The 22,781-nt window shown below is 47.2% G+C and overlaps 1 protein-coding gene across 7 annotated transcripts in view; it reads right to left on the minus strand.

Moving 5' to 3' along the window:
* Window positions 1–21,813, minus strand: part of LOC142159384 (uncharacterized) — a 42,802-nt gene extending 20,989 nt beyond the window's left edge. For all 7 annotated transcript variants that reach the window (XM_075214232.1, XM_075214231.1, XM_075214233.1 and 4 more), the window contains exons 1-9: window positions 21,652–21,813; window positions 16,706–17,063; window positions 11,887–11,997; window positions 10,931–11,044; window positions 9,760–10,722; window positions 4,583–4,708; window positions 3,883–4,005; window positions 3,684–3,803; window positions 2,523–2,648 (exon numbers count right to left, since the gene is read on the minus strand). In XM_075214232.1, the coding sequence (XP_075070333.1) occupies window positions 2,523–2,648; window positions 3,684–3,803; window positions 3,883–4,005; window positions 4,583–4,708; window positions 9,760–10,722; window positions 10,931–11,044; window positions 11,887–11,997; window positions 16,706–17,059 (2,037 nt within the window). In that variant the 5' untranslated portion in view covers window positions 17,060–17,063; window positions 21,652–21,813. The remainder of the gene's footprint in view (window positions 1–2,522; window positions 2,649–3,683; window positions 3,804–3,882; window positions 4,006–4,582; window positions 4,709–9,759; window positions 10,723–10,930; window positions 11,045–11,886; window positions 11,998–16,705; window positions 17,064–21,651) is intronic.
* Between the last annotated feature and the right edge of the window lie 968 nt (window positions 21,814–22,781).

Here is a 22,781-nt window from a genome sequence, read left to right on the forward strand (position 1 = left end):
CGCCGCTGAGTTCTGGGCTGCCTCGTATAGGTACCTGGAAGGCTCCTTCAAGTGCAGGGCCAGGGGGAGAAGTTCTGAGTCCTGTAAGGCCTCTGCCAGTTGGTCTGCCCAAGCTTCCATGGCTCTAGCCACCCAAGCTGAGGCAAAAGTAGGTCTGAAAGAGGAACCCGCAGCCGCAAAAATGGATTTTAGCTGGGATTCAACTTTGCGGTCGTTGGCGTCTGGATGGGACGCTGAACCAGGAGCTGGGAGTAAGGTATGCTTTGCCAAACGGGCAATAGGGATATCTACCTTGGGAATAGTCTCCCAGCGAACCACCTCTTCTTCCTGTAAGGGATATAGGGAAGAGAATCTCCTAGGAATAGAAAACCTTCTTTCAGGCTGTTTCCATGCCCCTTCGGCAATAACCCTAAGCTCAGCAGAAGGGGGAAAATGGCTGGCCTTTCTCTTATCCTTCTTAAAGAGGCTCCTGTCTCTGGGGGTAAGATCCTCCGGTTCAGGGAGGTCCAACGCTTGTCTAACCGCTAAAACCAAATCATTAACAAATTGGTTCTTGGGATAGTCTTCCTGTTGCAATTGGTGTAATTGGTCAGAATCTGAATAAATTTCCCCCTCTTCCTCAGAACACTCCTCAGAGTCTGATAGGACCACAAGGGGATTTACTGATCTAGGTCTCCTTCTTCTAGCAGGCGGGGTATCAAGCAACAGGTTTAGCTTGTTCAAGCCCTTTAAAAATGCCGTAGACCATGCCGGGTCTGTAAGAACAGGGGCTGGGTCAGGCTGCAATGAGGAAGGTCCTGGCAAACCCGCTGCACTCGAACCTGAGGAAGCTGGGAGGTCTGACTGTGGGTTAGCATTACTAGCCAGGAAGTTGCTACAGTAGATAACAACTGATTAGACTGGAAAACCATCTGAGCTAAAGAGGAAACCGACTGTGTCAGGGAGGCCACCCAGGCCGGTTCCTCCGTCGGTGGGGCTGAAACCTGCTGGGTATGCACAGTGGGAACCCCTGCTTCGCATGCAGAGCGCCAAAGGGTCCTTCTGGCCACACGGTAATTTTACATGACATTTTGAGCATGTGAAGTATTTAGCCATGGGGCCCTTTCCCTTATCTGTCATCTTATAAAGGAAGGTACACCAAACACACAGAGTAAAATATGACTCTAGCTGAGCACAGAGAAAAATGGAGAGAGAGAGATAGAGAGAGCAAGTATATAACTGTGGAGGAACAGATATGAAAACAAGTAATCAACAGATATTTTATAACAGTTGTACTTGTAAAAAATTAATACCACCAATATATATAAACCAGTAGGAGACTATAATGTAAATCCTACTGGCCCAGTTATTAAACATTAGAAAGTGTGTAATAAAGGTGATACTTAGCCAATAGGCCACAGAAGGGGAGAAGTTCAACAGCAGTTTGTCCTGTGCCTGCTCCCTGCGTTCTGTTCCTCTTCCCGGGCTTCTCTTGGCGCCAGAAGGCTGGGAAAGACCATCTCTCTCAGGAAGGTGGGGGGAACTCTATTCTGTAGCTCCCCCCCCTTCAGTAACTGCTGCTTTGCAGCTATTTTTAGCATAAAATGAAAAAACATGGAGCCTGATAAAAAAGCTCCAAGCGTGGCAGAGTAGTGGAGACCTCTAGGACAGAGGTCACCGCAGCGATAGCTACCCGGCGCCCCCCTCCTATGTATGAGGGGGGAATCGTGGTATGGCCCCCTCTTCTCCTTCTCCGTCTAGCGCTGGCTGTCAGAAAAAAATAAAATGGCCGCCGGCGTTTGTCCGCTGCCGATAACCGGCACTCTCTGCCTGTAATGGCAGCGCCGGTTATCGGGGGGGGGGGCTGGAGGAGTGACAGCGGTCCGTGAGACCTTTGTTCACTCCTCAATCAGGCACCTCTAGACTCTCCAAATACATACCAGTGAGAGCCGCTGGCGCTCATCTGGCACACGGATGCCTGCGCTGCTGAAGCTGTGAGTGTGTTCTCTATAGTAGAACACACTCCAGCGCTGCCACTGTTGAAGGAAAAAACCCTAAAAAAAAGGAAATAAAACACTGCCCCAACTCCAGGGCACCTAAAAAAAACTGGACAGGAAGAGGCGGGGGGATTGTAGAGGGGAGGGGTTTGCCAGCAGTACTAAAGTTAACTAGTTAGGTGCCAACTCCCAAGCTCCCCTCCACAACCCATGGTAAAGCAGTGTCCCCCAGACCGGATGAAAGAGAAAAACAGGACAAATATATCACAAGGAGCAAAAGGAGATTCCGACCTCCAGGACAACCAGCTTTTAATTACAAATAGGTCTAAGCCCCCCCCCCCCCCCCCCGGGGGCTAAAATCTAAGTCAACATTATAAGCACTTTCTGGGGGGCTGTTGTGTTATATTTGTAATAGGAAAATCACTTGGAAAAAAAACAATTGTTAGAAAAAGGTGTCCAAAATACATTTTCATGCGTTTGTAGGATTTCCCAGCCGTGTGAATGAGCCCCCAGCTACTAAGACGGACTCTCCAGAAAGAACAGTACCTGGCCTAATGACGTCACGCGGCCAATGGATAAAGGGGGGCAGCTATGGCTCTTCGATGGTCTCCGAGGGCGACATTTCGGTTTTTCTTGGGGCGTCCTGAGTGGCTGAAACTCCTCCTCACCGGTCTGCAAACAGAGGACGGCAGGATTTCATGGTTACCGAGGATCATGGCGAGAAGAATAACACTTCACCAGGATACCATATCCCTCAAACATATATAGAGCTTTACCCACTAAAGAAACAGGTCTCGTTTTATCCAATGCACGGTTATTATTGGTGGCTCAGTGGTTACCACTTCTGCCTCACAGCACTGGGGTCATGAGTTCAATTCCCAACCATGGCCTTATCTGTTAGGAGTTTGTATGTTCTCCCCGTGTTTGCATGGGTTTCCTCCGGGTCTTCCGGTTTCCTCCCACACTCCAAAAACATACTGGTAGGGTAATTACATTAATGTGGATTTAGACTATAAGCTCCAAAGGGGCAGGGGCTGATGTAAGTGACAGAAATTCGCTGTACAGCGCTGTGGAATTGGTGGCGCTATATAAATAAATGATGATGATCTCTGTACAATGTAAACAGTTACAATTAGATTATGCTTTTTTAGCTGATAATCTGTATAGTTATAACCCTTATTATTTCAAAATCTAAATGAAAAATAGTATAAAAGCCTGTGAGGTTAGGGGTTCAGGGGGACATGAGGTTCAGTCGTATAATGACTGGCGTTTATGGCGGAATATAGTGCTGCAGAGCTTGTACTCTTTCCAGTCCTCTAGACTTAAACAGCTAATGATCCGTCTTCTATATTACAGTTTCCTTATGGAGAGACCTTTCTGTCTGTAGAGAAGTCTTCATCATAGGCTGTTACAGGGACGTGTTATACACTGAAATATAATGTAGATTATTTTTCAGTCTCTTCATAAAACTGATGGTATTTAATAGCAGAGAAATTAGATTTTGCTGGTGGAAAATTCTTTCACAGTCAAACATGTGTCAGAATTATTCTCGTGCTGAACATATAATCTGTGGCAATGCTGGTCCAGCTAACGGCAGTATCCAAGATTGAGGGATCGTATGAAACAAGTCCCTGAGTGTTTACTGTTCTGTGTGTTGCCGTTACATGATCACTTCTGGAAGAACTTGGCTCCAGCAAAGTACAGTACCTGCGTTTCCTGGTGCTGGTGCGTTGTTAATGCAGGAGACGACAGATGACTCGGAGTACCGGGAACAAGGACATCCTGAGTCGCTGGTTTACTCTCCTGATCCAGGAAATTCAGGACAATCTGAAGGAAAAAGATGGAATTGAAGCTGCGGAGAGCAGATAACTGCCCCATGTGAGGGGTGAGATGGTTCGGTACTCACCTGTCTGACCCGCGGCTGGGGCAGAGTGCAGGGAAACTGGATGGAAGGGGCAGGTGAGATACATGGATGATGTACAGACTCCTGCAGTAACACCTTGTGGCAGTCCAGCAGATTACCCACATACTGTGAATAGAGACAGTGATATCCAGTCAGGTATATAAAATGTAACAGGAATATACAGACCCTTCCCAAGACGGGCTTTAAAGAGGGAGAACAACACCACCACTACAAATGTCAGACGGGGTATGTGTTAGAATGGTTTCGTCTTAAACCCATTCTGATTGGATACAGAAAGTTTTCAGTTTAATATGCGTTGTACATTAATGTATCGCTCTCTGAGCATCTGATCTTTAGGTCGTCCTGTGATAACTTGCAGTGATTTACTGCTGGGACAGATCAGGTGACGTGCTGGCTGGTCATGTGATGACTTTGAAGGGGTTTTAAATCTGTATAACTGATTGTCTAGGTGATATGTAGGGTTGGTCATGTGACTGCAAGCCTAGAGTTCTGATTGGTTGTCCAGCTGGTCCCAGCAGAGGTATATAAGGTCTTATTACATTATTTGGGCATTGCAGCTGATGAAGCTGTTAGAACGCCTCTCTCTCTATGGGTCGTCCTCCTCTGGGCCAAGACGGTTATTTAGGGGACCCACCCCGTGTACTCCTGCACCCCCCACCATAGTGAGATGTTTATGTCATACCTGGTTTAGTGATGACGCCAGACAAGAGCTGCCACAGGGCGGCTGGTTATACAGAGGGGCTCGTGGGGGGCTCTCTGGCCCCGTTTCACATTTCCTGAGTTGTCTCGGCACATGTCCATCAGTCGGCTGCAAATCAGTTATAATCATTTTACTTCCCATAAATGAATATATAGGAAGAACAGTGCACAGAACAAGGGATTATTTATTTAATAATATTATCCTGTTTCCAAAGCAGATGGGGACGATCTACATTTCCTATGATGGCTTCTCAGATAAACAGCGTAACGTCATCAATGGAAATGGACGCCCCAGGAAAGACTGAAGAAAGCACGCGATACCCCGACCCCTCGCTCTGACCAGAATGAGACACAGGATATAGGAAATCCATGGACAGCTCCGACACCTGGAGATGATGACAGCTGTCTGGAGGTCCCATTTATGAACCACTCCTGAGAAAGTCTCTTATAGATATGAAATGCGTTAGAGCACTTCAGTCTGATGAGGACACTAAAAGATTTTACCTGTAATTATCTAACGGACACACTACACCTGTATCTCCAGGAGAAGCGCAGACGCGATAATTAGATGAGCTCAGTTTTCAGATTCTTGCACATATCTCACGCGAGACACTGCTAAAACCTTAATTCATGCCCTCATCATCTCCCGCACTGACTATTGCAATTCCCTCCTCACTGGTCTTCCCCAAAACAGACTCAAACCCCTACAATCTATTTTGCACCCAGTGGCAAGATTATTTTCCTTGCAAATCGTTATTCCTCTGTTGAATCACTCTGTATGTCTCTACACTGGCTGCCTGTTTTCTACCGAATCCAATATAAAATACTTTTAACCTACAAGGCCATCAACAAAGCTGCACCAACATACATCTCCTCTCTTGTCTCAAAATATCTCCCAACTCGGCAACTCCGACCTGCACAAGATCTGCATCTCTCATCCACCCTCATTACATCCTCCCATTCCTGGTTACAGGACTTTTTTTTCGGGATGTACCCACTCTATGGAATTCTCTCCCTCGCACAATAAGACTCTCCTCTTGTCTACAAACTTTCAAGTGCTCTTTGAAAACCTACCTCTTCAGACAAGCTTATAATATTCCTCAACTACCCTCTTTACCTCACTACATTACCCTATTACCATCTGTTAGACAATTTCACACAAGACATCTACCCCCTGACCAACATTGTTGTGTGACAGGATCATTTAGCTTATGAGTCACTTTTACCCTTGCAGTCTGGCTGGGCCGAAATGCAAAATGTAGACTTAACCTCATGTGTCAAACTCCCAGTCCCATAGATTGTAAGCCTGCGAGCAGCCTCCTCGCCTCTTTGTCTGTTTTACCCAGTTTGTTTATTAGTTTACTGTGTTTGTCACCAATTTTAAAGTCCTACGTAATATATTGGCGCTATATAAATGATGAGGATGATATTAAAGACTCTTTACTGGGACACTGCTCCTGAAGGTGGCCACAGAGGACAAGCACTGCGAGTAAATTTGATATGCTTATTACACAGTGTGGGGAGATCTCACAGTGCTGGTCTTTGGCTACCGGCCAAATACTCCATTGTTTGGATCCACCATTTACATCACATCAGGATTACAGCATTCACAGAGCTTATACTACTGCTCTCAATGTGATCTGATGTCTGAGTGATACCTGTCTGATGATAATATATTGCTATATACACCAAAGTGAAACCAGCGCGCACCCGCACAGTCTGTGTACTAGAGGGTTTATCCAATTCAATATTTTTGTATGTGGTTTATGTTGTATATATTAATAAATACGTCTCCTCGATGTGCCCACTCAGTGTGACTACTTACCTGAAATACGGCACATTCTGCCTGATTTATGGCTTGATACGATCATGACTATGAGAACATTGGGACCATCTATTACATTACATGTAGATGTAGCAGTATAACGCCGGGGTATAGGGAGGATCAGACCCCGGGGGTGGAGGATGTGGGTGGACAGAGACTTCTATCCCAGGGGCCGCGTTACCAGTTGTCTTATTTACCTAAACACAAGGCAGAGATTTGGAATTCCTTCCAGAGGTGCATTCAGCACGGGAGCCTCACGTTACCACTCGGTACTCGAACTGGTCAGACGTTGGCCTAGCCCCTCCCACTCTGAACATGTGGACACAGGAACACGTGGCGCTGACATACTCTGTGCTGCAGTTACCATTGTAATTCTCACTGACTATATATTTACCACAAATAAAACACTGAGCACGCCTGTCAGGAGGAGGGGTTAGGCTGGCATAAGAGGAGGGGCTTTATATCTAAGAGTTCTGCTGGGTGGAGCTTAAACTCATTATGAAAAAAAAAATTAAACAAATACATGAAACCTCGTCACTCTTCCATTATTAGTCTCCAGGTCGTCTTCCAGCTGTACTTAGTGTTTCCCTACTTGTCCTGTTTGTATATATTCAGATGTGTATTTTCTCCAGTTCAGGGAGAGTTATAGGAGCTGGATGTGAGCGAGGATTTTGTTTGTATTGACATTTAAATGTACAGAACATGTGTGTGGGGGGACACTGCAGAAATATTCTGATCTTTACAGCAACTGGTGGTTACCGCTCACAGACCCAGCGACAGATCAAACAAACCGATAACTCCTCTTCGTGTTACTCATATAGAGAGAACAGGACACAGACGTCTTACATGCAGTGTGTTATACTGATCGCTGTACAGAAATGTCTGAGTGGTTATAACGAATAGCGATCGCCTCTCACCCCAGCCAAGCTCCACAGAATCTGACCCAGTGTCCAAATACTGTTAGAGAACGTGGGCAGCACAGTGGCTCAGTGGTTAGCACTTCTTCCTTACAGCGCTGGGGTCATGGGTTCAATTCCCGACCATGGCCTTATCTGTGTGACGTTTGTATGTTCTCCCCATGTTTGCGTGGGTTTCCTCCGGGTGCTCGGGTTTCCTCTCACACTCCAAAAAACATTCTAGTAGGTTAATTGGCTGCTATTAAAAATTGACCCTAGTCTGTCTGTCTGTGTGTGTGTGTGTGTGTGTTAGGGGATTTAGACTGTAAGCCCCAATGGGGCAGGGACTGATGTGAGTGAGTTCTCTGTACAGCGCTGCGGTATCAGTGGCGCTATATATATATATAAATGGTGATGAACCTGGTGAGATTGGCTGGTTCATGCTCTCTGGGCTTGTCCGAGAATCAGATCCCTGTGCTCCATCCGCCAGGTCACTCTCATACCCCATGTGGTACTCTTACCCCTCTACCCACCATATCTCCAGCGTCATAGTCGTTATGTTACTGGGCACATCCTCAGACACCAGGGCGGCCATAGCCCAACATTGGAAGTCTCCAGTTCCCCCTCTCTAAAATTGTTACCAAAACACAAGGTTGTTGTTTGTTAGAAACCATTGGGTTTAAATATTCCACTGCCGTGTCATCCCCATTAATACCGTGGTTCCCGTGGCATGAATATTACATGGAACATCAGCCCCAGGAATCAGAATACTAAACCTAGTCCTTTGTGGTCTTCTTGAACTGTCGTTCCTGACTTTACACTTTTGAAATGATGCTCGTCTCTAAATAGGCCCCTCCCCATTCCCTCCCTTGTTCCCCACCCCTCCCTCCCAGCCCCATCTATCTATATCTCACGCTTTCTGTCAGCAACGTTGATTATACTGTTTCCGGTATTAACAACACTTTATTACAAAAATACAATTAAAAAAATTTCAAGTTAAAAGGAAAACGACAACTGCTAAACTTTTACCCACACAATGTAGAAAGGAACTGGCCGGTTGTTATAGGGTTTAAAACAAAAAAAAAAGAAAAACAAAAAACAACAAATAAATATTTAGCCTTATGGTCACACAACTAATTCTAACTATAGAAACCTGAGTTAGACTTATATAACAATACATAAATGTGCAATCGTTATTTAAATGATAAGGTTGAACTGTACAATGAGCGCCTCAGCCTCTTACGATGAGGAGATACTGGTGTATGAATATACAAGGACACTGCAGCGCTATCATACATCGCACAGGCGGGATGACCATGAGGACCCGTATGACGGACGGCCTTGTACGCAGAGACCGCGCTCCACAGCTGCAGGAGAGATCCCAGTCCTTCCATGGAGGTGAATCACACAGTCCCCGGAGAGAATAAATCATAACAGACTGGGCAGAATACCCCGGTACGGGGTCCTCGCACCGCACGCGTGGAAGCGACAGCCGCAATCTCTCAGATCACATTTGCAATTTTGGAATCTGACCCCCAACAAATTCTTTTAATGGGGACGCGTCACCTACACACAACTGCACATTTAATAACAGAACGAAAACACGTGTTATAATAACGGTGTCGGTGTGTTACAGCGGTATATTCACCTATTACACGTCAGTATGATGTACGACTGTGTCTGGGCGGATACGAGTAATGTGACCAGCCCATATACCGGCAGAAGCACGCTCAGTGCACTCCCACAGTCATGTGACATTATACTGTAGGATGTCTTCTGTCTATCAAGAGAAAGGTGATTGGCTCTAAAGGATCACATGACCTTAGGGTCATAGGATCTCCAGCCCAAACAAACAGCTAATATACATAATTACTGCAGGAAGAACAGAGAACAGGAGCAGTTTTACAGATTATTATAGAAAGAATGGGGAGTTCTCTGTACATTTTATGCTGCAATTAGGTTCTAATATTATAGTTACACTTCTCAAAGCTGCAGGACAAGAAGGCTTTAAATACAGCTCAGTTTGTTTAGCGCTATATTTGCTTGAAACGCTGCAGTTTATATGCATCAATGTCTGTAAGGGGCTTCAGGTGTCAGTAATCCACTATTCTTATATTAGGAGATGCAGGAGCGGCTCCCTATACTCAGGGGCTGGGGGCATCGGCTTTCCGGGCTGTTCCCAATAGGCTGCTGAGATTATTACACTGGATTTATTAATACAGCGCCATCTTCGCCTTGCCAGTTACTGATTTGTTAGTAGGATCGATAATGACAGTCTTCCCAATATATAAAAACACACATTTTGGCTCATGTACCATTACAATCTGATGAACAGAGACCCCACAAAACATCCCAAATGCTTCTGTACTTTTATCATTACAGCATCTTAAACAAAATTCTGTAAGGACAAATAAGTGAGAGCTCCCCAGACCCCATTACCTGAGTCTGCGTCCAGGAGTCCAGGGTCAGGATGGTTTCCATACATGATCTGTGCCGGATTCCATGGTCCGCGCCATAAGGGACCTCCCCGGGCGACTCCGTCTGGGTGCTGGAGCTCTGGAAGGATTTGGGATGGACCCGTGTGTCCGACGTGGGTGGAAGAGGATTTTGGCCGTCATGTCTTCTGGTCGCCTCGGTCTGGGTGCTGGAGCTCTGGAAGGATTTGGGATGGACCCGTGTGTCCGAAGTGGGTGGAAGAGGATTTTGGTCGTCATGTCTTCTGGTCGGCTCGGTCTGGGTGCAGGAGCTGCTTGTGTGCGCAGGTTCCTGACGTGACAGGGGTGTTTGCTTTTCTGGTTCAGAAATTGGGGAATGGACAGGCTGCTGTTGGCCATCAGTCCCATCAGATAAGGTGGTAGAGTTATCAGTTCTCCCAGTGTTAAGACAGAGCTCTGGTGAAATTTGTATCTCCAGGTTTGGTGATCGGTAATTGACCTCTACGCATCTCCTGGTCCCGTCACCCTGGTTGCTGGGGTCTGAGGTTAGTACAGGTCCCGGACATGGTCTGGGTGGGAAGTGTGTGTCTGGGTGAGACCGAGGGTGGTGAAGTCCTTCATCCCTCCTAGGGCAGTCAGTGTGGGAACTGGAGTCCGATGTCTCTACAGGTCCTGGACATGGTCTGGGTGGGACTTGTGTGTCTGGGTGAGACTGAGGGTGGTGAAGTCCTTCATCCCTCCTAGGGCAGTCAGTGTGGGAACTGGAGTCCGAGGTCTCTACAGGTCCCGGACATGGTTGTAATGGTTCCTGTGCGTCTGGCCAAGATGATGGACAATGGGACACTCCAGGGATCCTGCACCCCTCAGTCTGAGTTCTGGAGCTCAATATGAGAGGAGGATCCTGAGAGGAGCTGGAGGATACTTGATTGACCAATCCACACGGGTGATCCAAGAAGAGGAGAACAATCTGGAGAAAGAGTAAGAAAATATTAGCAGTGTAGACTCTTCACTGGTTCCAGTGGCCTGATGGAAATACCCCCACGTACAGTATATGCAAGAATGACTGACCCCTCTTTAATGCCAACACCTACAGTATTTTCATGGTATACCCTGTAACCCAATACCTGTGGGAACCCCATTAACCTCTCAGCACCCCAATCATACGACGCGCTCACCTGCTTCACCACTCTCTGTAAGCTGCGGCACCCACCATGACACTGGGTCACACTCTCCGAGGGCATATTATCCAGGGTAAGACCATGACTCTGCTCCCGAAAGTTGAGAACGATCTGTGGAATAACGGAAAGGTCACAAAAAAATCTATATTGTTGTAAATACTAGAAAACAATGATTACTGTTGTCCTACGGGACATGATAAGGAGTAAATGTATTTATACTGGGTGTGACTATACATTATTGTACATCATGTGTCAGACATAAGAGCGTCCTGTGATCTGTGATACAAGTTCTACTGATTCAGAGCCAGGGGCACGTTACTTATAAGGGAACCACATTATCACAAGTAGATGATATAAAGTCCTTGGAATTCTATTAAAAAAGGTTCAAGTTATGGGGGTTTTGTTTTTTGTTTTTTTTGCTTAAAGTGTCTTTTTGTAACCTAAGTGTGGCCCTAAGCCTGTTGGCCTCGTCCACAAAATTTAAAGGCCACTGAACACAAGAACCCTGCTGCACTGTGCGGCAATACGTAGATCTGTGGACCTGGGACCTTACTAGACCCCGCGCATAGAATAAATAGAAGGTACTAGTACATGAACAAGCAGCCGGGACATAGGACACATAATGCAGAGGACGAAGCAGCTGCTCCTATTACCGCCTCCATAAACCGTCTCTCTGGTGTCTTTGGGCAGTCTCTATAAGGAGTACAGCCCCATTGGTGGTGGTAATGGAGATCCACATAACTCTCCCACCAGGAGAACGCCGATCCCTTCTCCCAATACTCCGGAGCCCCCACCACTATGATCAATGTGCAGAGTGTGGGGGGTTCACACAGAGGAGAGGGGTCTGGGGCCAGCAGGACTCAATCATTCAGAGACCGATCATCTGGGGGAGGGACCTACAGAGGACACACCCCCTACACAAACACAGAATACAATGTACAATTCAGGCTCACCTGGCTGACGCCCGGCTGGGGGTTGAGTACGGTGGTTTCAGGGGTGCGAGGAGACGCACTTGGCCCGGGCTCGGTAGCAGAGACTCTGGGAGCCGCCTCGGGGTCAGGGACCTGCGGAGACAGTAACTCACTGACATCAATAACAGCAGCCAGAGCAGCAGATCACAGACAGAAGTCAAACCAAGAACCCCCCCATGTTACACAGGACGCCCCCACACCAACTGATTATTACTACAGCACCAGACATAATCCTTAGCACTACGGTTACCAGCAAAGTCCTCACAAAACATCATCTCTGTGATCCGGCAAATCTCACGTTACATATCAACAACAAGATCTCATCATGTGATATCTAGACACATTAAGAAGCTGCACCTCATATAATCCGTACCCGTGCTGCGGATATTGGAGTGAACGAATCACAGCACCTCTGTGACACACACAATGATACACATACTAAGAGCAGCTGGTGCAATAAGTCTGTGAAGCCACAGACAAGGAGACCATTAACTAGTCCTAGAGGTTTGTGGGATGGAGTGAGAACAAGAGGACCACGGAGTTGCTGAAGAATTGGTCTCTCCCTCCTGGGGCCCCAGGGCCAGTAAGGAACAGCCAACCTGGGAGTAAGCTTTGAGTGTGCACAATACTGGTTATAATGGTGCGGACTGGTGATGTCAGTATGCAGGCCCTGTCGTGGCTCGGGTGTCAGTCCTAGTGGTCTCTGTCAGGGGGGAGAGCAGACACTAATCCAAATCAGTTTTATGTATAACGGACATGAAGGATGGCTGGCCAGTGGTTGCTATGGAAACAATGGGGGCTAGCTCGGCAGCAGCAATCAGTGAGGAGGGTACAATGACATCCTCTCACTGTGATATATGATGGGAAGACACTTCTGAGAACGTGTTCCCAGCAGTAGAAGAGCCTTATCTCAGTATAATGCACGCAGGGAATGCTGGGAAGTTTCCCGGGATTATCATCATTACACCAACATTCCGCTGTTATATAACTGACACAATGTAACAGCCAGAGATCCCTCAGTATGACAGAACACTGATGGCTAATCTGGAGGTATTAATAATTGCTGCTGTACCATAGGTAGAATTCAATTTTACTCCGCACCAAGCTGACAAACCACTTATATATTAATTTGTTTTTTATAGCTTGATATCTAAGGGGAGGTGCTCCTGTACTCACATATCAATATTGTAAATGTCAAAGAAGAGAGAAAGAGAAAATAGTACTGACGGAGCACTCTTTGGACCAGATAATTAGATATTGGTAGAAGTCTATAATATAAAATCAACAATCTTTATTGGTATATATTAAAATAATCAAAGCGAAATATTAAAAAGTGATACAATTGTTATGAACCAAATAGATAACAGTTAAGAGGTAGATAAACTACCGCGCTGGCTTGCTGTTATAAGGTAATTCATTAAGGCTGATAGAGAACATTATTATAACCTGACTTGTTTATAAATAACTAGGAGATGTTATATAGGGACCTAATAATGTGTCCCATTACCTGGGTAGGAAAGGTCATACTTTATATATAGTAAACCATGAGATACTCCAATAATCTATCCCCATGTATCTACTATATCGATTGGGTAAATATCCCCCGCAGTAAGTTATTACTGTTATGCAGTTTATATAGTGATCAGTGTTGATTATTAACTTTATAGCATATAGTAGTTAGTAGCCTTCGATAATATCAAGATCTCATATATGATACGTAAAGCTCCAGCTTACTGATAGACCCTATAGCATTAATTATATAGGATTGGGCTTTATAGTGTTCACCTGTAAAGCATTAACTATAACCTCAGTTTGATGCTACAGATGCAAATAGGTCATTGCTAATGGATCTAGTGAACTCCTATAGTAATCTGTTGGTGCATTGGTGATGTTGTTATATTGGATAACACTCCCCCTCTGTAAGTTAATGTTATCCTGTTTATATAGTTATTCTTCTTGCTTGATAGGTAACTTAGTATCAATTAGCAATTCGGTAACCCTCGGTATTGTCAGAGAATTACTGATATAATAAACAAAACTTGAACTTGAAATTTGATCCTATAGTATCTATGCAACAGGCTTGATATTATAATGTTGACCTGTGCAGCCAATACTATAACCTTGCTTATTGCTAACAGATAAGTCCCTAAAGTAGATCCATAATAGATAGCTGTATAATCACTATTAGGTAAACTTCTATACTGACAGCCCTGGAGATAATACTTTCAAGGATAGAACATGGAATGGCACATCTCCTAATTATTCAGAAGTTTCTCATCAGCCTATTTCTACATATATTGAACCCCTAACATGCAGCTCAGCGTTACGCTGATGCGCGTTTCGCTTATGAGCTTTTACAAGGCAATCCCGATGTCCGGTTAGAATGGACTTTATAAAGGGGGGAAAAGATCCACCCCTAACATGACGTAAGTATCAGCTGTATTAATGAGCCAATAGGCTTGTTTACTCTAGCGGTCTTGGATAGGTCCTTCATATCACATGACCCCTCACATGTTATAGTGACATCACTTTGTAGTTTTTATTATGTTCCTGAAGATGCGTGACATCACTTTGTAGTTTTTGTTATATTCCCGGAGGTAAGTGCAGAATAAAGCATTTTAATTGGTCTTATAATTCTTGAACATTTACCTTCTGTTTAATAATATTATGATATACATAGTTGGTAAGTAAATTAGTTATAATGAGAACATTAAAACTCAAACCTTTTGTCCCGTTACTTTTTTTTTTTTTTGTAGGTGTAAGATCAGGAATTTTTGGGGCCATTTCTGAAATTCTTCATTTCTCCCCACAATATTCTGGGTTGTAGAATTTTTCACCTACTTATAGGAGCATTTTGTCTAGTTTCTGGTATTATTATGTACGGCTCCGTCACCACCTGTTGTTCTCTAATGTACTAGTGGCACAGCCGCCTGCAGAGGTAGCAATCCTCCTGTCTTCTAGTTTAGTGCAGTCATGAAGCCCCCCAGTACGGAGACCATGTTAGAACGTCAATAAACGTCCTGTCAGTGTTACTGCTCTGTCCTGGCGGAAGCTTTTCTTCATGTCGCTGTGCCCAGAAGATTCGCCCTTACTTTCCACCCCTGTATCAAGAGGCATTTTAGGAGCAATTTAAATCAAAGTCACTCTAAATATAGCTTTGAAAAACAAACAAAAAAACAAACCAAAAACACACCCATCAGGACATAACCCAACCGACGTCTTCACCAATCATCATTTTCACTGTTTAGCCTTGAACATTATTTTTTATTTATTTCAGTGACACCTGACAGTCCCCCATCATTATCATTATTCAGCGTCAGTACAATTTTTTTTATTTCAAATGATACACAGGTGTCAAATGTCAGCTGTAACAATCTGCTATGAGGGACGGGTGACATTGTACCATTGCGGTAACCAAATAACATTTTACTTTTGCAGTCAAAGTCTTTTATTTACATTCTGTAAATGTATAACTATCACATATAGAATCATACTGAGGCAATCATTGTGTATCTGTATATATCTCTCAATCTCTCGCATATAGTCATTATTTTACACACAGCATCTGTGGATGTTGTGGAACTACAAGTACTACAGTTGTCTAAGGGGACCCGCTGGGACTTGAAGCTCAGGTCGAGAGCCACAGGTCCTAGCTCTGTCCTACAGTGCATGTAATAGGATAACCGTGCTGAGCAGGTGAGATTTTGGGATCAGTATTAATTTAGGATACTTTGTATTAGTTTTTAGCGTATATACATTGTATCTGGATAATGTGAAAAGAAAAAGTGTTTCTGCACAGGAAGTGCCACTAATTCTCATCCGATGTCCACATTACATGGAGACTAATCAGGAGGCGGGACAACAGAAGCCGTGAGCCAATCAGAGTGTGAGTGGTTTATAACTTACTCTCTGTCCTTCCCCTTATCAAGGATTATATCCTGGGGGGAGGGGGGGTGTCGGGGTGTACAACCGTTACTATGAATGTGGGATTAGTTCTGACTGTGATACTTGACCACGAACTGAGCCAGATATTGGGGTGATGCTGATAAGTCAGAGTCAGGACTAACGTGAGACGGAAACTCTGACAATGATGAAGAGTCATCATCAATTTTAAATAACGGATCTGACGTATTATTAGGACATTATATGAGGTTATAATATAGAAGCTGTGGCCAGTTGGTCACCGGCATCTTACCAGACCGTTCACTAAAAGTCCAAAACTAGATGGAAGCGCTGCTTAGCAGAGTGATGTTATATCCATCAATATGGTGAGTAACAGATCCGTAGTCACTAACTGTCTGGGTATAGATTGCTGGATCCACACACAGGGGCCACTTTGTACATGAATTACACCCTCATCCAACATTTAAGCTTTAAGTCTTCTAGTCATTAGCCAAATCCAGTGAGATTAGTAATTTGCCTTTTGTGGAGGAGAGGTGAGGAAGTACTCCCACACACTCCAGTCTGACACAGCAGCTGGTAATAGCCTCCAGAGGAACAGCGAGGGGCAGATAGAGGGGGTAATAAAGTATAGGGAGGAGGCATTTATAATACTTTTCAGATATATTCTTCTGGATCCGAGTGTCTTTTCTAATCTAAAACAGTTTAAATGTTGATTTGAAATGGTGAAAATTTGTTCTAAATATTTATTGATCCAAGTCAGTGACTCAGTATGTGGGAGAGACTTCTACAGAAATATGGTAGAGTGAAGTGAGCAACGGTCAACCGCTATTATAACACGCCACCATATCGGTCTCTAGTTCAGATCATCTGTAAATACAGCAGAAGACCCATCTCTTACCTGAGCTTTGTGCTCCAGGCCTGTGTCCTGCCTCTCCAGTGGGCTACTTAGAAAGAGAGTGGGCTCTGCTCCCTGACGCAGTCTGCACTCATCATCCCTGGGGCCACCCTCGGGGCTGGCTGGGTCTCTCTCAAAGGCACCATCCTCAAAGTGCAGGGAGCAGATGACGTACTTCCCAGAGCTCCCCCGCTCTACATCCTGAATGAGCCGAGTGCGCTGCTCTCCGGTGACTCCGCACAGACTGGCCCATCGATCCGCAACCTCCACATGTGCTGGGAAGGGGTGGAAAGTGACCGAGTCGTCCACCCTCTCGGAGCCATTCCTGCAGCCATTAGCAAAGCAATAGGACATCATGACCCTAGGAGGAGGGGACAGAGTTAGAGGATGTGATGTGTTCTAGCGGGAAGTTATATATACACACAGCCAGGTAGAGGGGACACGCACACAAGGCCAGGTAGAGGGGACACGCACACACACACGGCCAGGTAGAGGGGACACGCACACAAGGCCAGGTAGAGGGGACACGCACACACACACACGGCCAGGTAGAGGGGACACGCACACACACACACGGCCAGGTAGAGGGGACACGCACACACACACAAGGCCAGGTAGAGGGGACACGCACACACACACAAGGCCAGGTAGAGGGGACACGCACACACACACAAGGCCAGGTAGAGGGGACACGCACACACACACAAGGCCAGGTAGAGGGGACACGCACACACACACAAGGCCAAGTAGAGGTGACACGCACACACACGGCCAGGTAGAGGGGACACGCACACACACGGCCAGGTAGAGGGGACACGCACACACACACACACACACACACACACAAGGCCAGGTAGAGGGGACACGTACACACGGCCAGGTAGAGGGGACACGCACACACACACAAGGCCATGTAGAGGGGACACGTACACACAGCCAGGTAGAGGGGACACGCACACACACACAAGGCCATGTAGAGGGGACACGTACACACAGCCAGGTAGAGGGGACACGCACACACGGCCAGGTAGAGGGGACACGCACACACACACAAGGCCAGGTAGAGGGGACACGCACACACACACAAGGCCAGGTAGAGGGGACACGCACACACACGGCCAGGTAGAGGGGACACGCACACACACACACACACAAGGCCAGGTAAAGGGGACACGCACACACACACACACAAGGCCAGGTAAAGGGGACACGCACACACGGCCAGGTAGAGGGGACACGCACACACGGCCAGGTAGAGGGGACACGCACACACGGCCAGGTAGAGGGGACACGCACACACACACACGGCCAGGTAGAGGGGACACGCACACACGGCCAGGTAGAGGGGACACGCACACACACACACGGCCAGGTAGAGGGGACACGCACACACACACACACAGCCAGGTAGAGGGGACACGCACACACACACACGGCCAGGTAGAGGGGACACGCACACACACACACGGCCAGGTAGAGGGGACACGCACACACACACACGGCCAGGTAGAGGGGACACGCACACACACACACACACGGCCAGGTAGAGGGGACACGCACACACACACACACACGGCCAGGTAGAGGGGACACGCACACACACACACGGCCAGGTAGAGGGGACACGCACACACACGGCCAGGTAGAGGGGACACGCACACACACACGGCCAGGTAGAGGGGACACGCACACACACACACACGGCCAGGTAGAGGGGACACGCACACACACACACGGCCAGGTAGAGGGGACACGCACACACACACACACGGCCAGGTAGAGGGGACACGCACACACACACGGCCAGGTAGAGGGGACACGCACACACACACACCCAGCCAGGTAGAGGGGACACGCACACACACACACCCAGCCAGGTAGAGGGGACACGCACACACACACACACGGCCAGGTAGAGGGGACACAGCCAGAGTCCTGCACATGAGGCCTGAATCCAGTACAGACTGCGCGATGACAGACGATGACGTCAGGAAACAGAGACGAAGGAAAGAGCACGGAGTGGGGAGGGGGGCAGTGACTGACTAATGTGAGACAGCTTTAAGCATCAGAATCACATACTCAATATATAATTTTCATTAGCAGGGAAGTAGTTGTGCTAAAATTGAATAACATTTCTAGCATAGGAAAAGAGAAGAGATAAAAGTGATGATATACACATATATATCTAATAACAGGCCCCATTACATTCTGTATCTTGCATGTACTTACATGAGTGGGGCCACATCGGTTTAGTGGTTGTTAGTGTAATTGAATCTAACCAAGTTGATGGTGATTATGTTATAAGACGTGATAATATTCTGGACACAGCACCTCTCAGACATGGAGTACAGAGAGACCCACAACAGAGTGCTGTATACACAACAAGTGTCGCTCCATCACAGCCTTTAACAGTCACCAGCCCCAGCCCCCAGCCCCCAGCACCCCCCCCCCCCAACTGTGATGGACGAGACCCCCGATGACAGATGTTGCATTTCACAAGAACGTGGAGGAGTTATAAAAAGATCCACAGGTGAAGTGCAGGACGCCGTAACGTCTACAGTGTTTCTATAGAACTGTGGCATTGGTGACTTTCCCTCTTCTGGATCAACACAATTAGAATTTCTAGAAGGCTGAATTTGATGGACAGACTGTGTAACCACTAAAGAGTGTACACAAAATAATAGATTATATGCTCAGGACAACAACTGCCATAGAACCATTAACTGAAGTGTCGGTACAACTTGGTTTCAGTCCCTTTTCCACGCTGTCTACTCCAGCGAACCTGGGGATCTCCAATATGCTTTAACTTAATGTTCTACAATAGCGGGAGAAGCCTCAGATGGCCCTAAACCCTGGATGTGCCCACGTACAAACATGTACACGTTACTACAGTAACTATATTCTCACTCAAAACAATCTACTGATCTAGTGCTGTAAAATGTTTATTCATTTGGGGCATTTATATAAATAAAATAAAAATAATGCACTTGTAAAACAAAGAAAAAAAGTTGCATCACGGAGAGAGGACGTTAATGCACATTTTTCACCACTAGAAGGATGCAGGGTTTCCCAGGAACACGCTACCTTACATTTAGCAAAAGTATCATGTTTATATAATATCATCCTGCAAAACAAAATACTGTTATTTCAGGGCAGACGCCTTCTTATAATTCATAGGGTCACACCTGATCCTGCAGTTACTGCCACCATCAGGGCCGCAATCTTGGGAACGACTGTAGGGGTACGACCTCACAAAACAGCACTGTGGGACGGCAGTTTTACTAGGTTGTAAATGACCCCAAGTGTTTTGGTAAATGCAACAACTGACACACAGTAGTTGTGTCTAATTGGTTATTTCACATGAGTTGTATAACATTGTATCAGCCACATCTCAGCTACTGTAAAAAACCCCAAAATAGAGAAGCTCCTGCTGCTGGAATTAGAGGAGTAGAGTCCTCACTATCTGCTGATCATACTTTGTGGGGAAGATTCATGCATTGCAAAGTAGGACACCTGTCAACAATGATAAATGCCCCCATTTGTGCGGGAGCACTACAATAGGGGGGTGGGGGGGTTGTCATTGGTTACGCTCCCACTTCCTGATAGCAGATTGAGTATAGAGAGTCACTACAGGCTGGATTGTATGCTCTGCGGCCCACATCTGTGTTTACATTCTACAACAAATGAACAATCTGACAGATCCAGGGTCTCAGATCCTCTCTCAGATCCGGCAGCACCCAGCCAGGACCTTTCTTTCAACAAGTTTCTGTCACGTTCTCCTTCAGGTTTAGGAGACAGCACCCTTCCCCCCTCCCTAGATCATCATCATCCATAATCCACTAAATTTGCCAGCAGACTCTACACTTAGTAGATGATACAGAATTGTTCACAGCATTAGTGCGATGATGAACTGGAAATTGGTGCATGAATAATAAGTTCAGACAATCTCATGTACAGCACATAACCAGTGTATGGTGACAGGCAGTGCTTGTGTACAACATACTAGTGTCATGTCACAGATCTACATATAGTGTGTACAACATACTAGTGTCATGTCACAGATCTGCATATAGTGTGTACAACATACTAGTGTCATGTCACAGATATACATATAGTGTGTACAACATACTAGTGTCATGTCACAGATCTGCATATAGTGTGTACAACATACTAGTGTCATGTCACAGATCTGCATATAGTGTGTACAACATACTAGTGTCATGTCACAGATCTGCATATAGTGTGTACAACATACTAGTGTCATGTCACAGATCTACATATAGTGTGTACAACATACTAGTGTCATGTCACAGATCTACATATAGTGTGTACAACATACTAGTGTCATGTCACAGATCTACATATAGTGTGTACAACATACTAGTGTCATGTCACAGATCTACATATAGTGTGTACAACATACTAGTGTCATGTCACAGATCTACATATAGTGTGTACAACATACTAGTATCATGTCACAGATCTACATATAGTGTGTCATGTTGGTGGGGGTCTCAAGCAGCATTTACATACTACATATAGAAGGGGTACAGGGGAAGGGGGTGCATGGGATGGATCTTGTGCTGGCAGTAAGGGGGGTGTTGAAGGACCAGGAGCTGTCACAAGAGGGTGCAGCCTCAGGATGAATGGTGGAGGACTGTCAGCAAGAGGGGGAGAAGAAGAGCCTCAGGATGAATGGTGGAGGGGTGCAGCCTCAGGTGCTGGATGTAAGGCATGGGGGTGCTCTCAGCTGTGGGTGCAGCCTCAGGTACTAAATATATGGAGGGGGAAGCAGGGGCCCCAGGTGGTGGATGTGGGGGGGTCCGGGTCCCGGGGGTAGTGGATGTGGGTCCCCGGTATCGGGGGTGGTGGGGGCCCTGTCGGGGGTCCGGTTGGTGGTGGATGTGGGGCCCCGCTCCCGGTTGGTGGGGCCACGGGCCGCCGCTCACCTCGCTCGGACATGCTGCCTCCAGCTCTCGGGCCGCCCGTCTCGGGGTGTCCGTCCTATTGTGTCCGCTCCCCGGGATGACAGGAAGTGGGCGGAGAGAGCAGCAGCCACAGAGGGGCCGTCACACCCCCGCCCCCCACTCACCGGATCATTTGCCTAATGCGATGCCCGGAGGTTGTCAGGGGAGGGCGCGGAGTCTCCGCGATGCATCACTGGGAGCTGTAGTCTCCTGGTGAGGTGGCTGTATGGTGGGAGGAGCCAGGAGAACTACATCTCCCGTCATCCTGTGCGGCGCTATACTGCCTAATACAGAGGGCCCGGGGCAGGTCCTGGGTGTCGGGGGGCAGATAGAGCTGGGGGCAGGGCCTGGGTGTCGGGGGCAGATAGAGCTGGGGCAGGGCCTGGGTGTCGGGGGCAGATAGAGCTGGGGCAGGTCCTGGGGGTCGGGGGCAGATAGAGCTGGGGCAGGTCCTGGGTGTCGGGGTCAGAAAGAGCTGGGGCAGGTCCTGGGTGTCGGGGGCAGACAGAGCTGGGGCAGGTCCTGGGTGTCGGGGTCAGAAAGAGCTGGGGCAGGTCCTGGGTGTCGGGGTCAGAAAGAGCTGGGGCAGGTCCTGGGTGTCGGGGGCAGACAGAGCTGGGGCAGGTCCTGGGTGTCGGGGTCAGAAAGAGCTGGGGCAGGTCCTGGGTGTCGGGGGCAGATAGAGCTGGGGCAGGTCCTGGGTGTCGGGGGCAGACAGAGCTGGGGCAGGTCCTGGGTGTCGGGGTCAGAAAGAGCTGGGGCAGGTCCTGGGTGTCGGGGTCAGAAAGAGCTGGGGCGGGTCCTGGGTGTCGGGGGCAGACAGAGCTGGGGCGGGTCCTGGGTGTCGGGGTCAGAAAGAGCTGGGGCAGGTCCTGGGTGTCGGGGGCAGACAGAGCTGGGGCAGGTCCTGGGTGTCGGGGGCAGAAAGAGCTGGAGTGGGAACAACTTTGTTCCCCCATTGTACTCCTGCATAATTACAAAGTAAGAAGCTGCCATGTCCTCCAGTTCTGTCACTGAACACAAGGACATGCACTGACACTGGGGGAAGTAGGGTCAGAGGAAATATGAGGAAAAACTACTTCACAGAAAGGGTAGTGGATAAGCACGATGGC

This window comes from Mixophyes fleayi, chromosome 5, assembly GCF_038048845.1.
Source record: "Mixophyes fleayi isolate aMixFle1 chromosome 5, aMixFle1.hap1, whole genome shotgun sequence".
NCBI lineage: Eukaryota > Metazoa > Chordata > Amphibia > Anura > Limnodynastidae > Mixophyes > Mixophyes fleayi.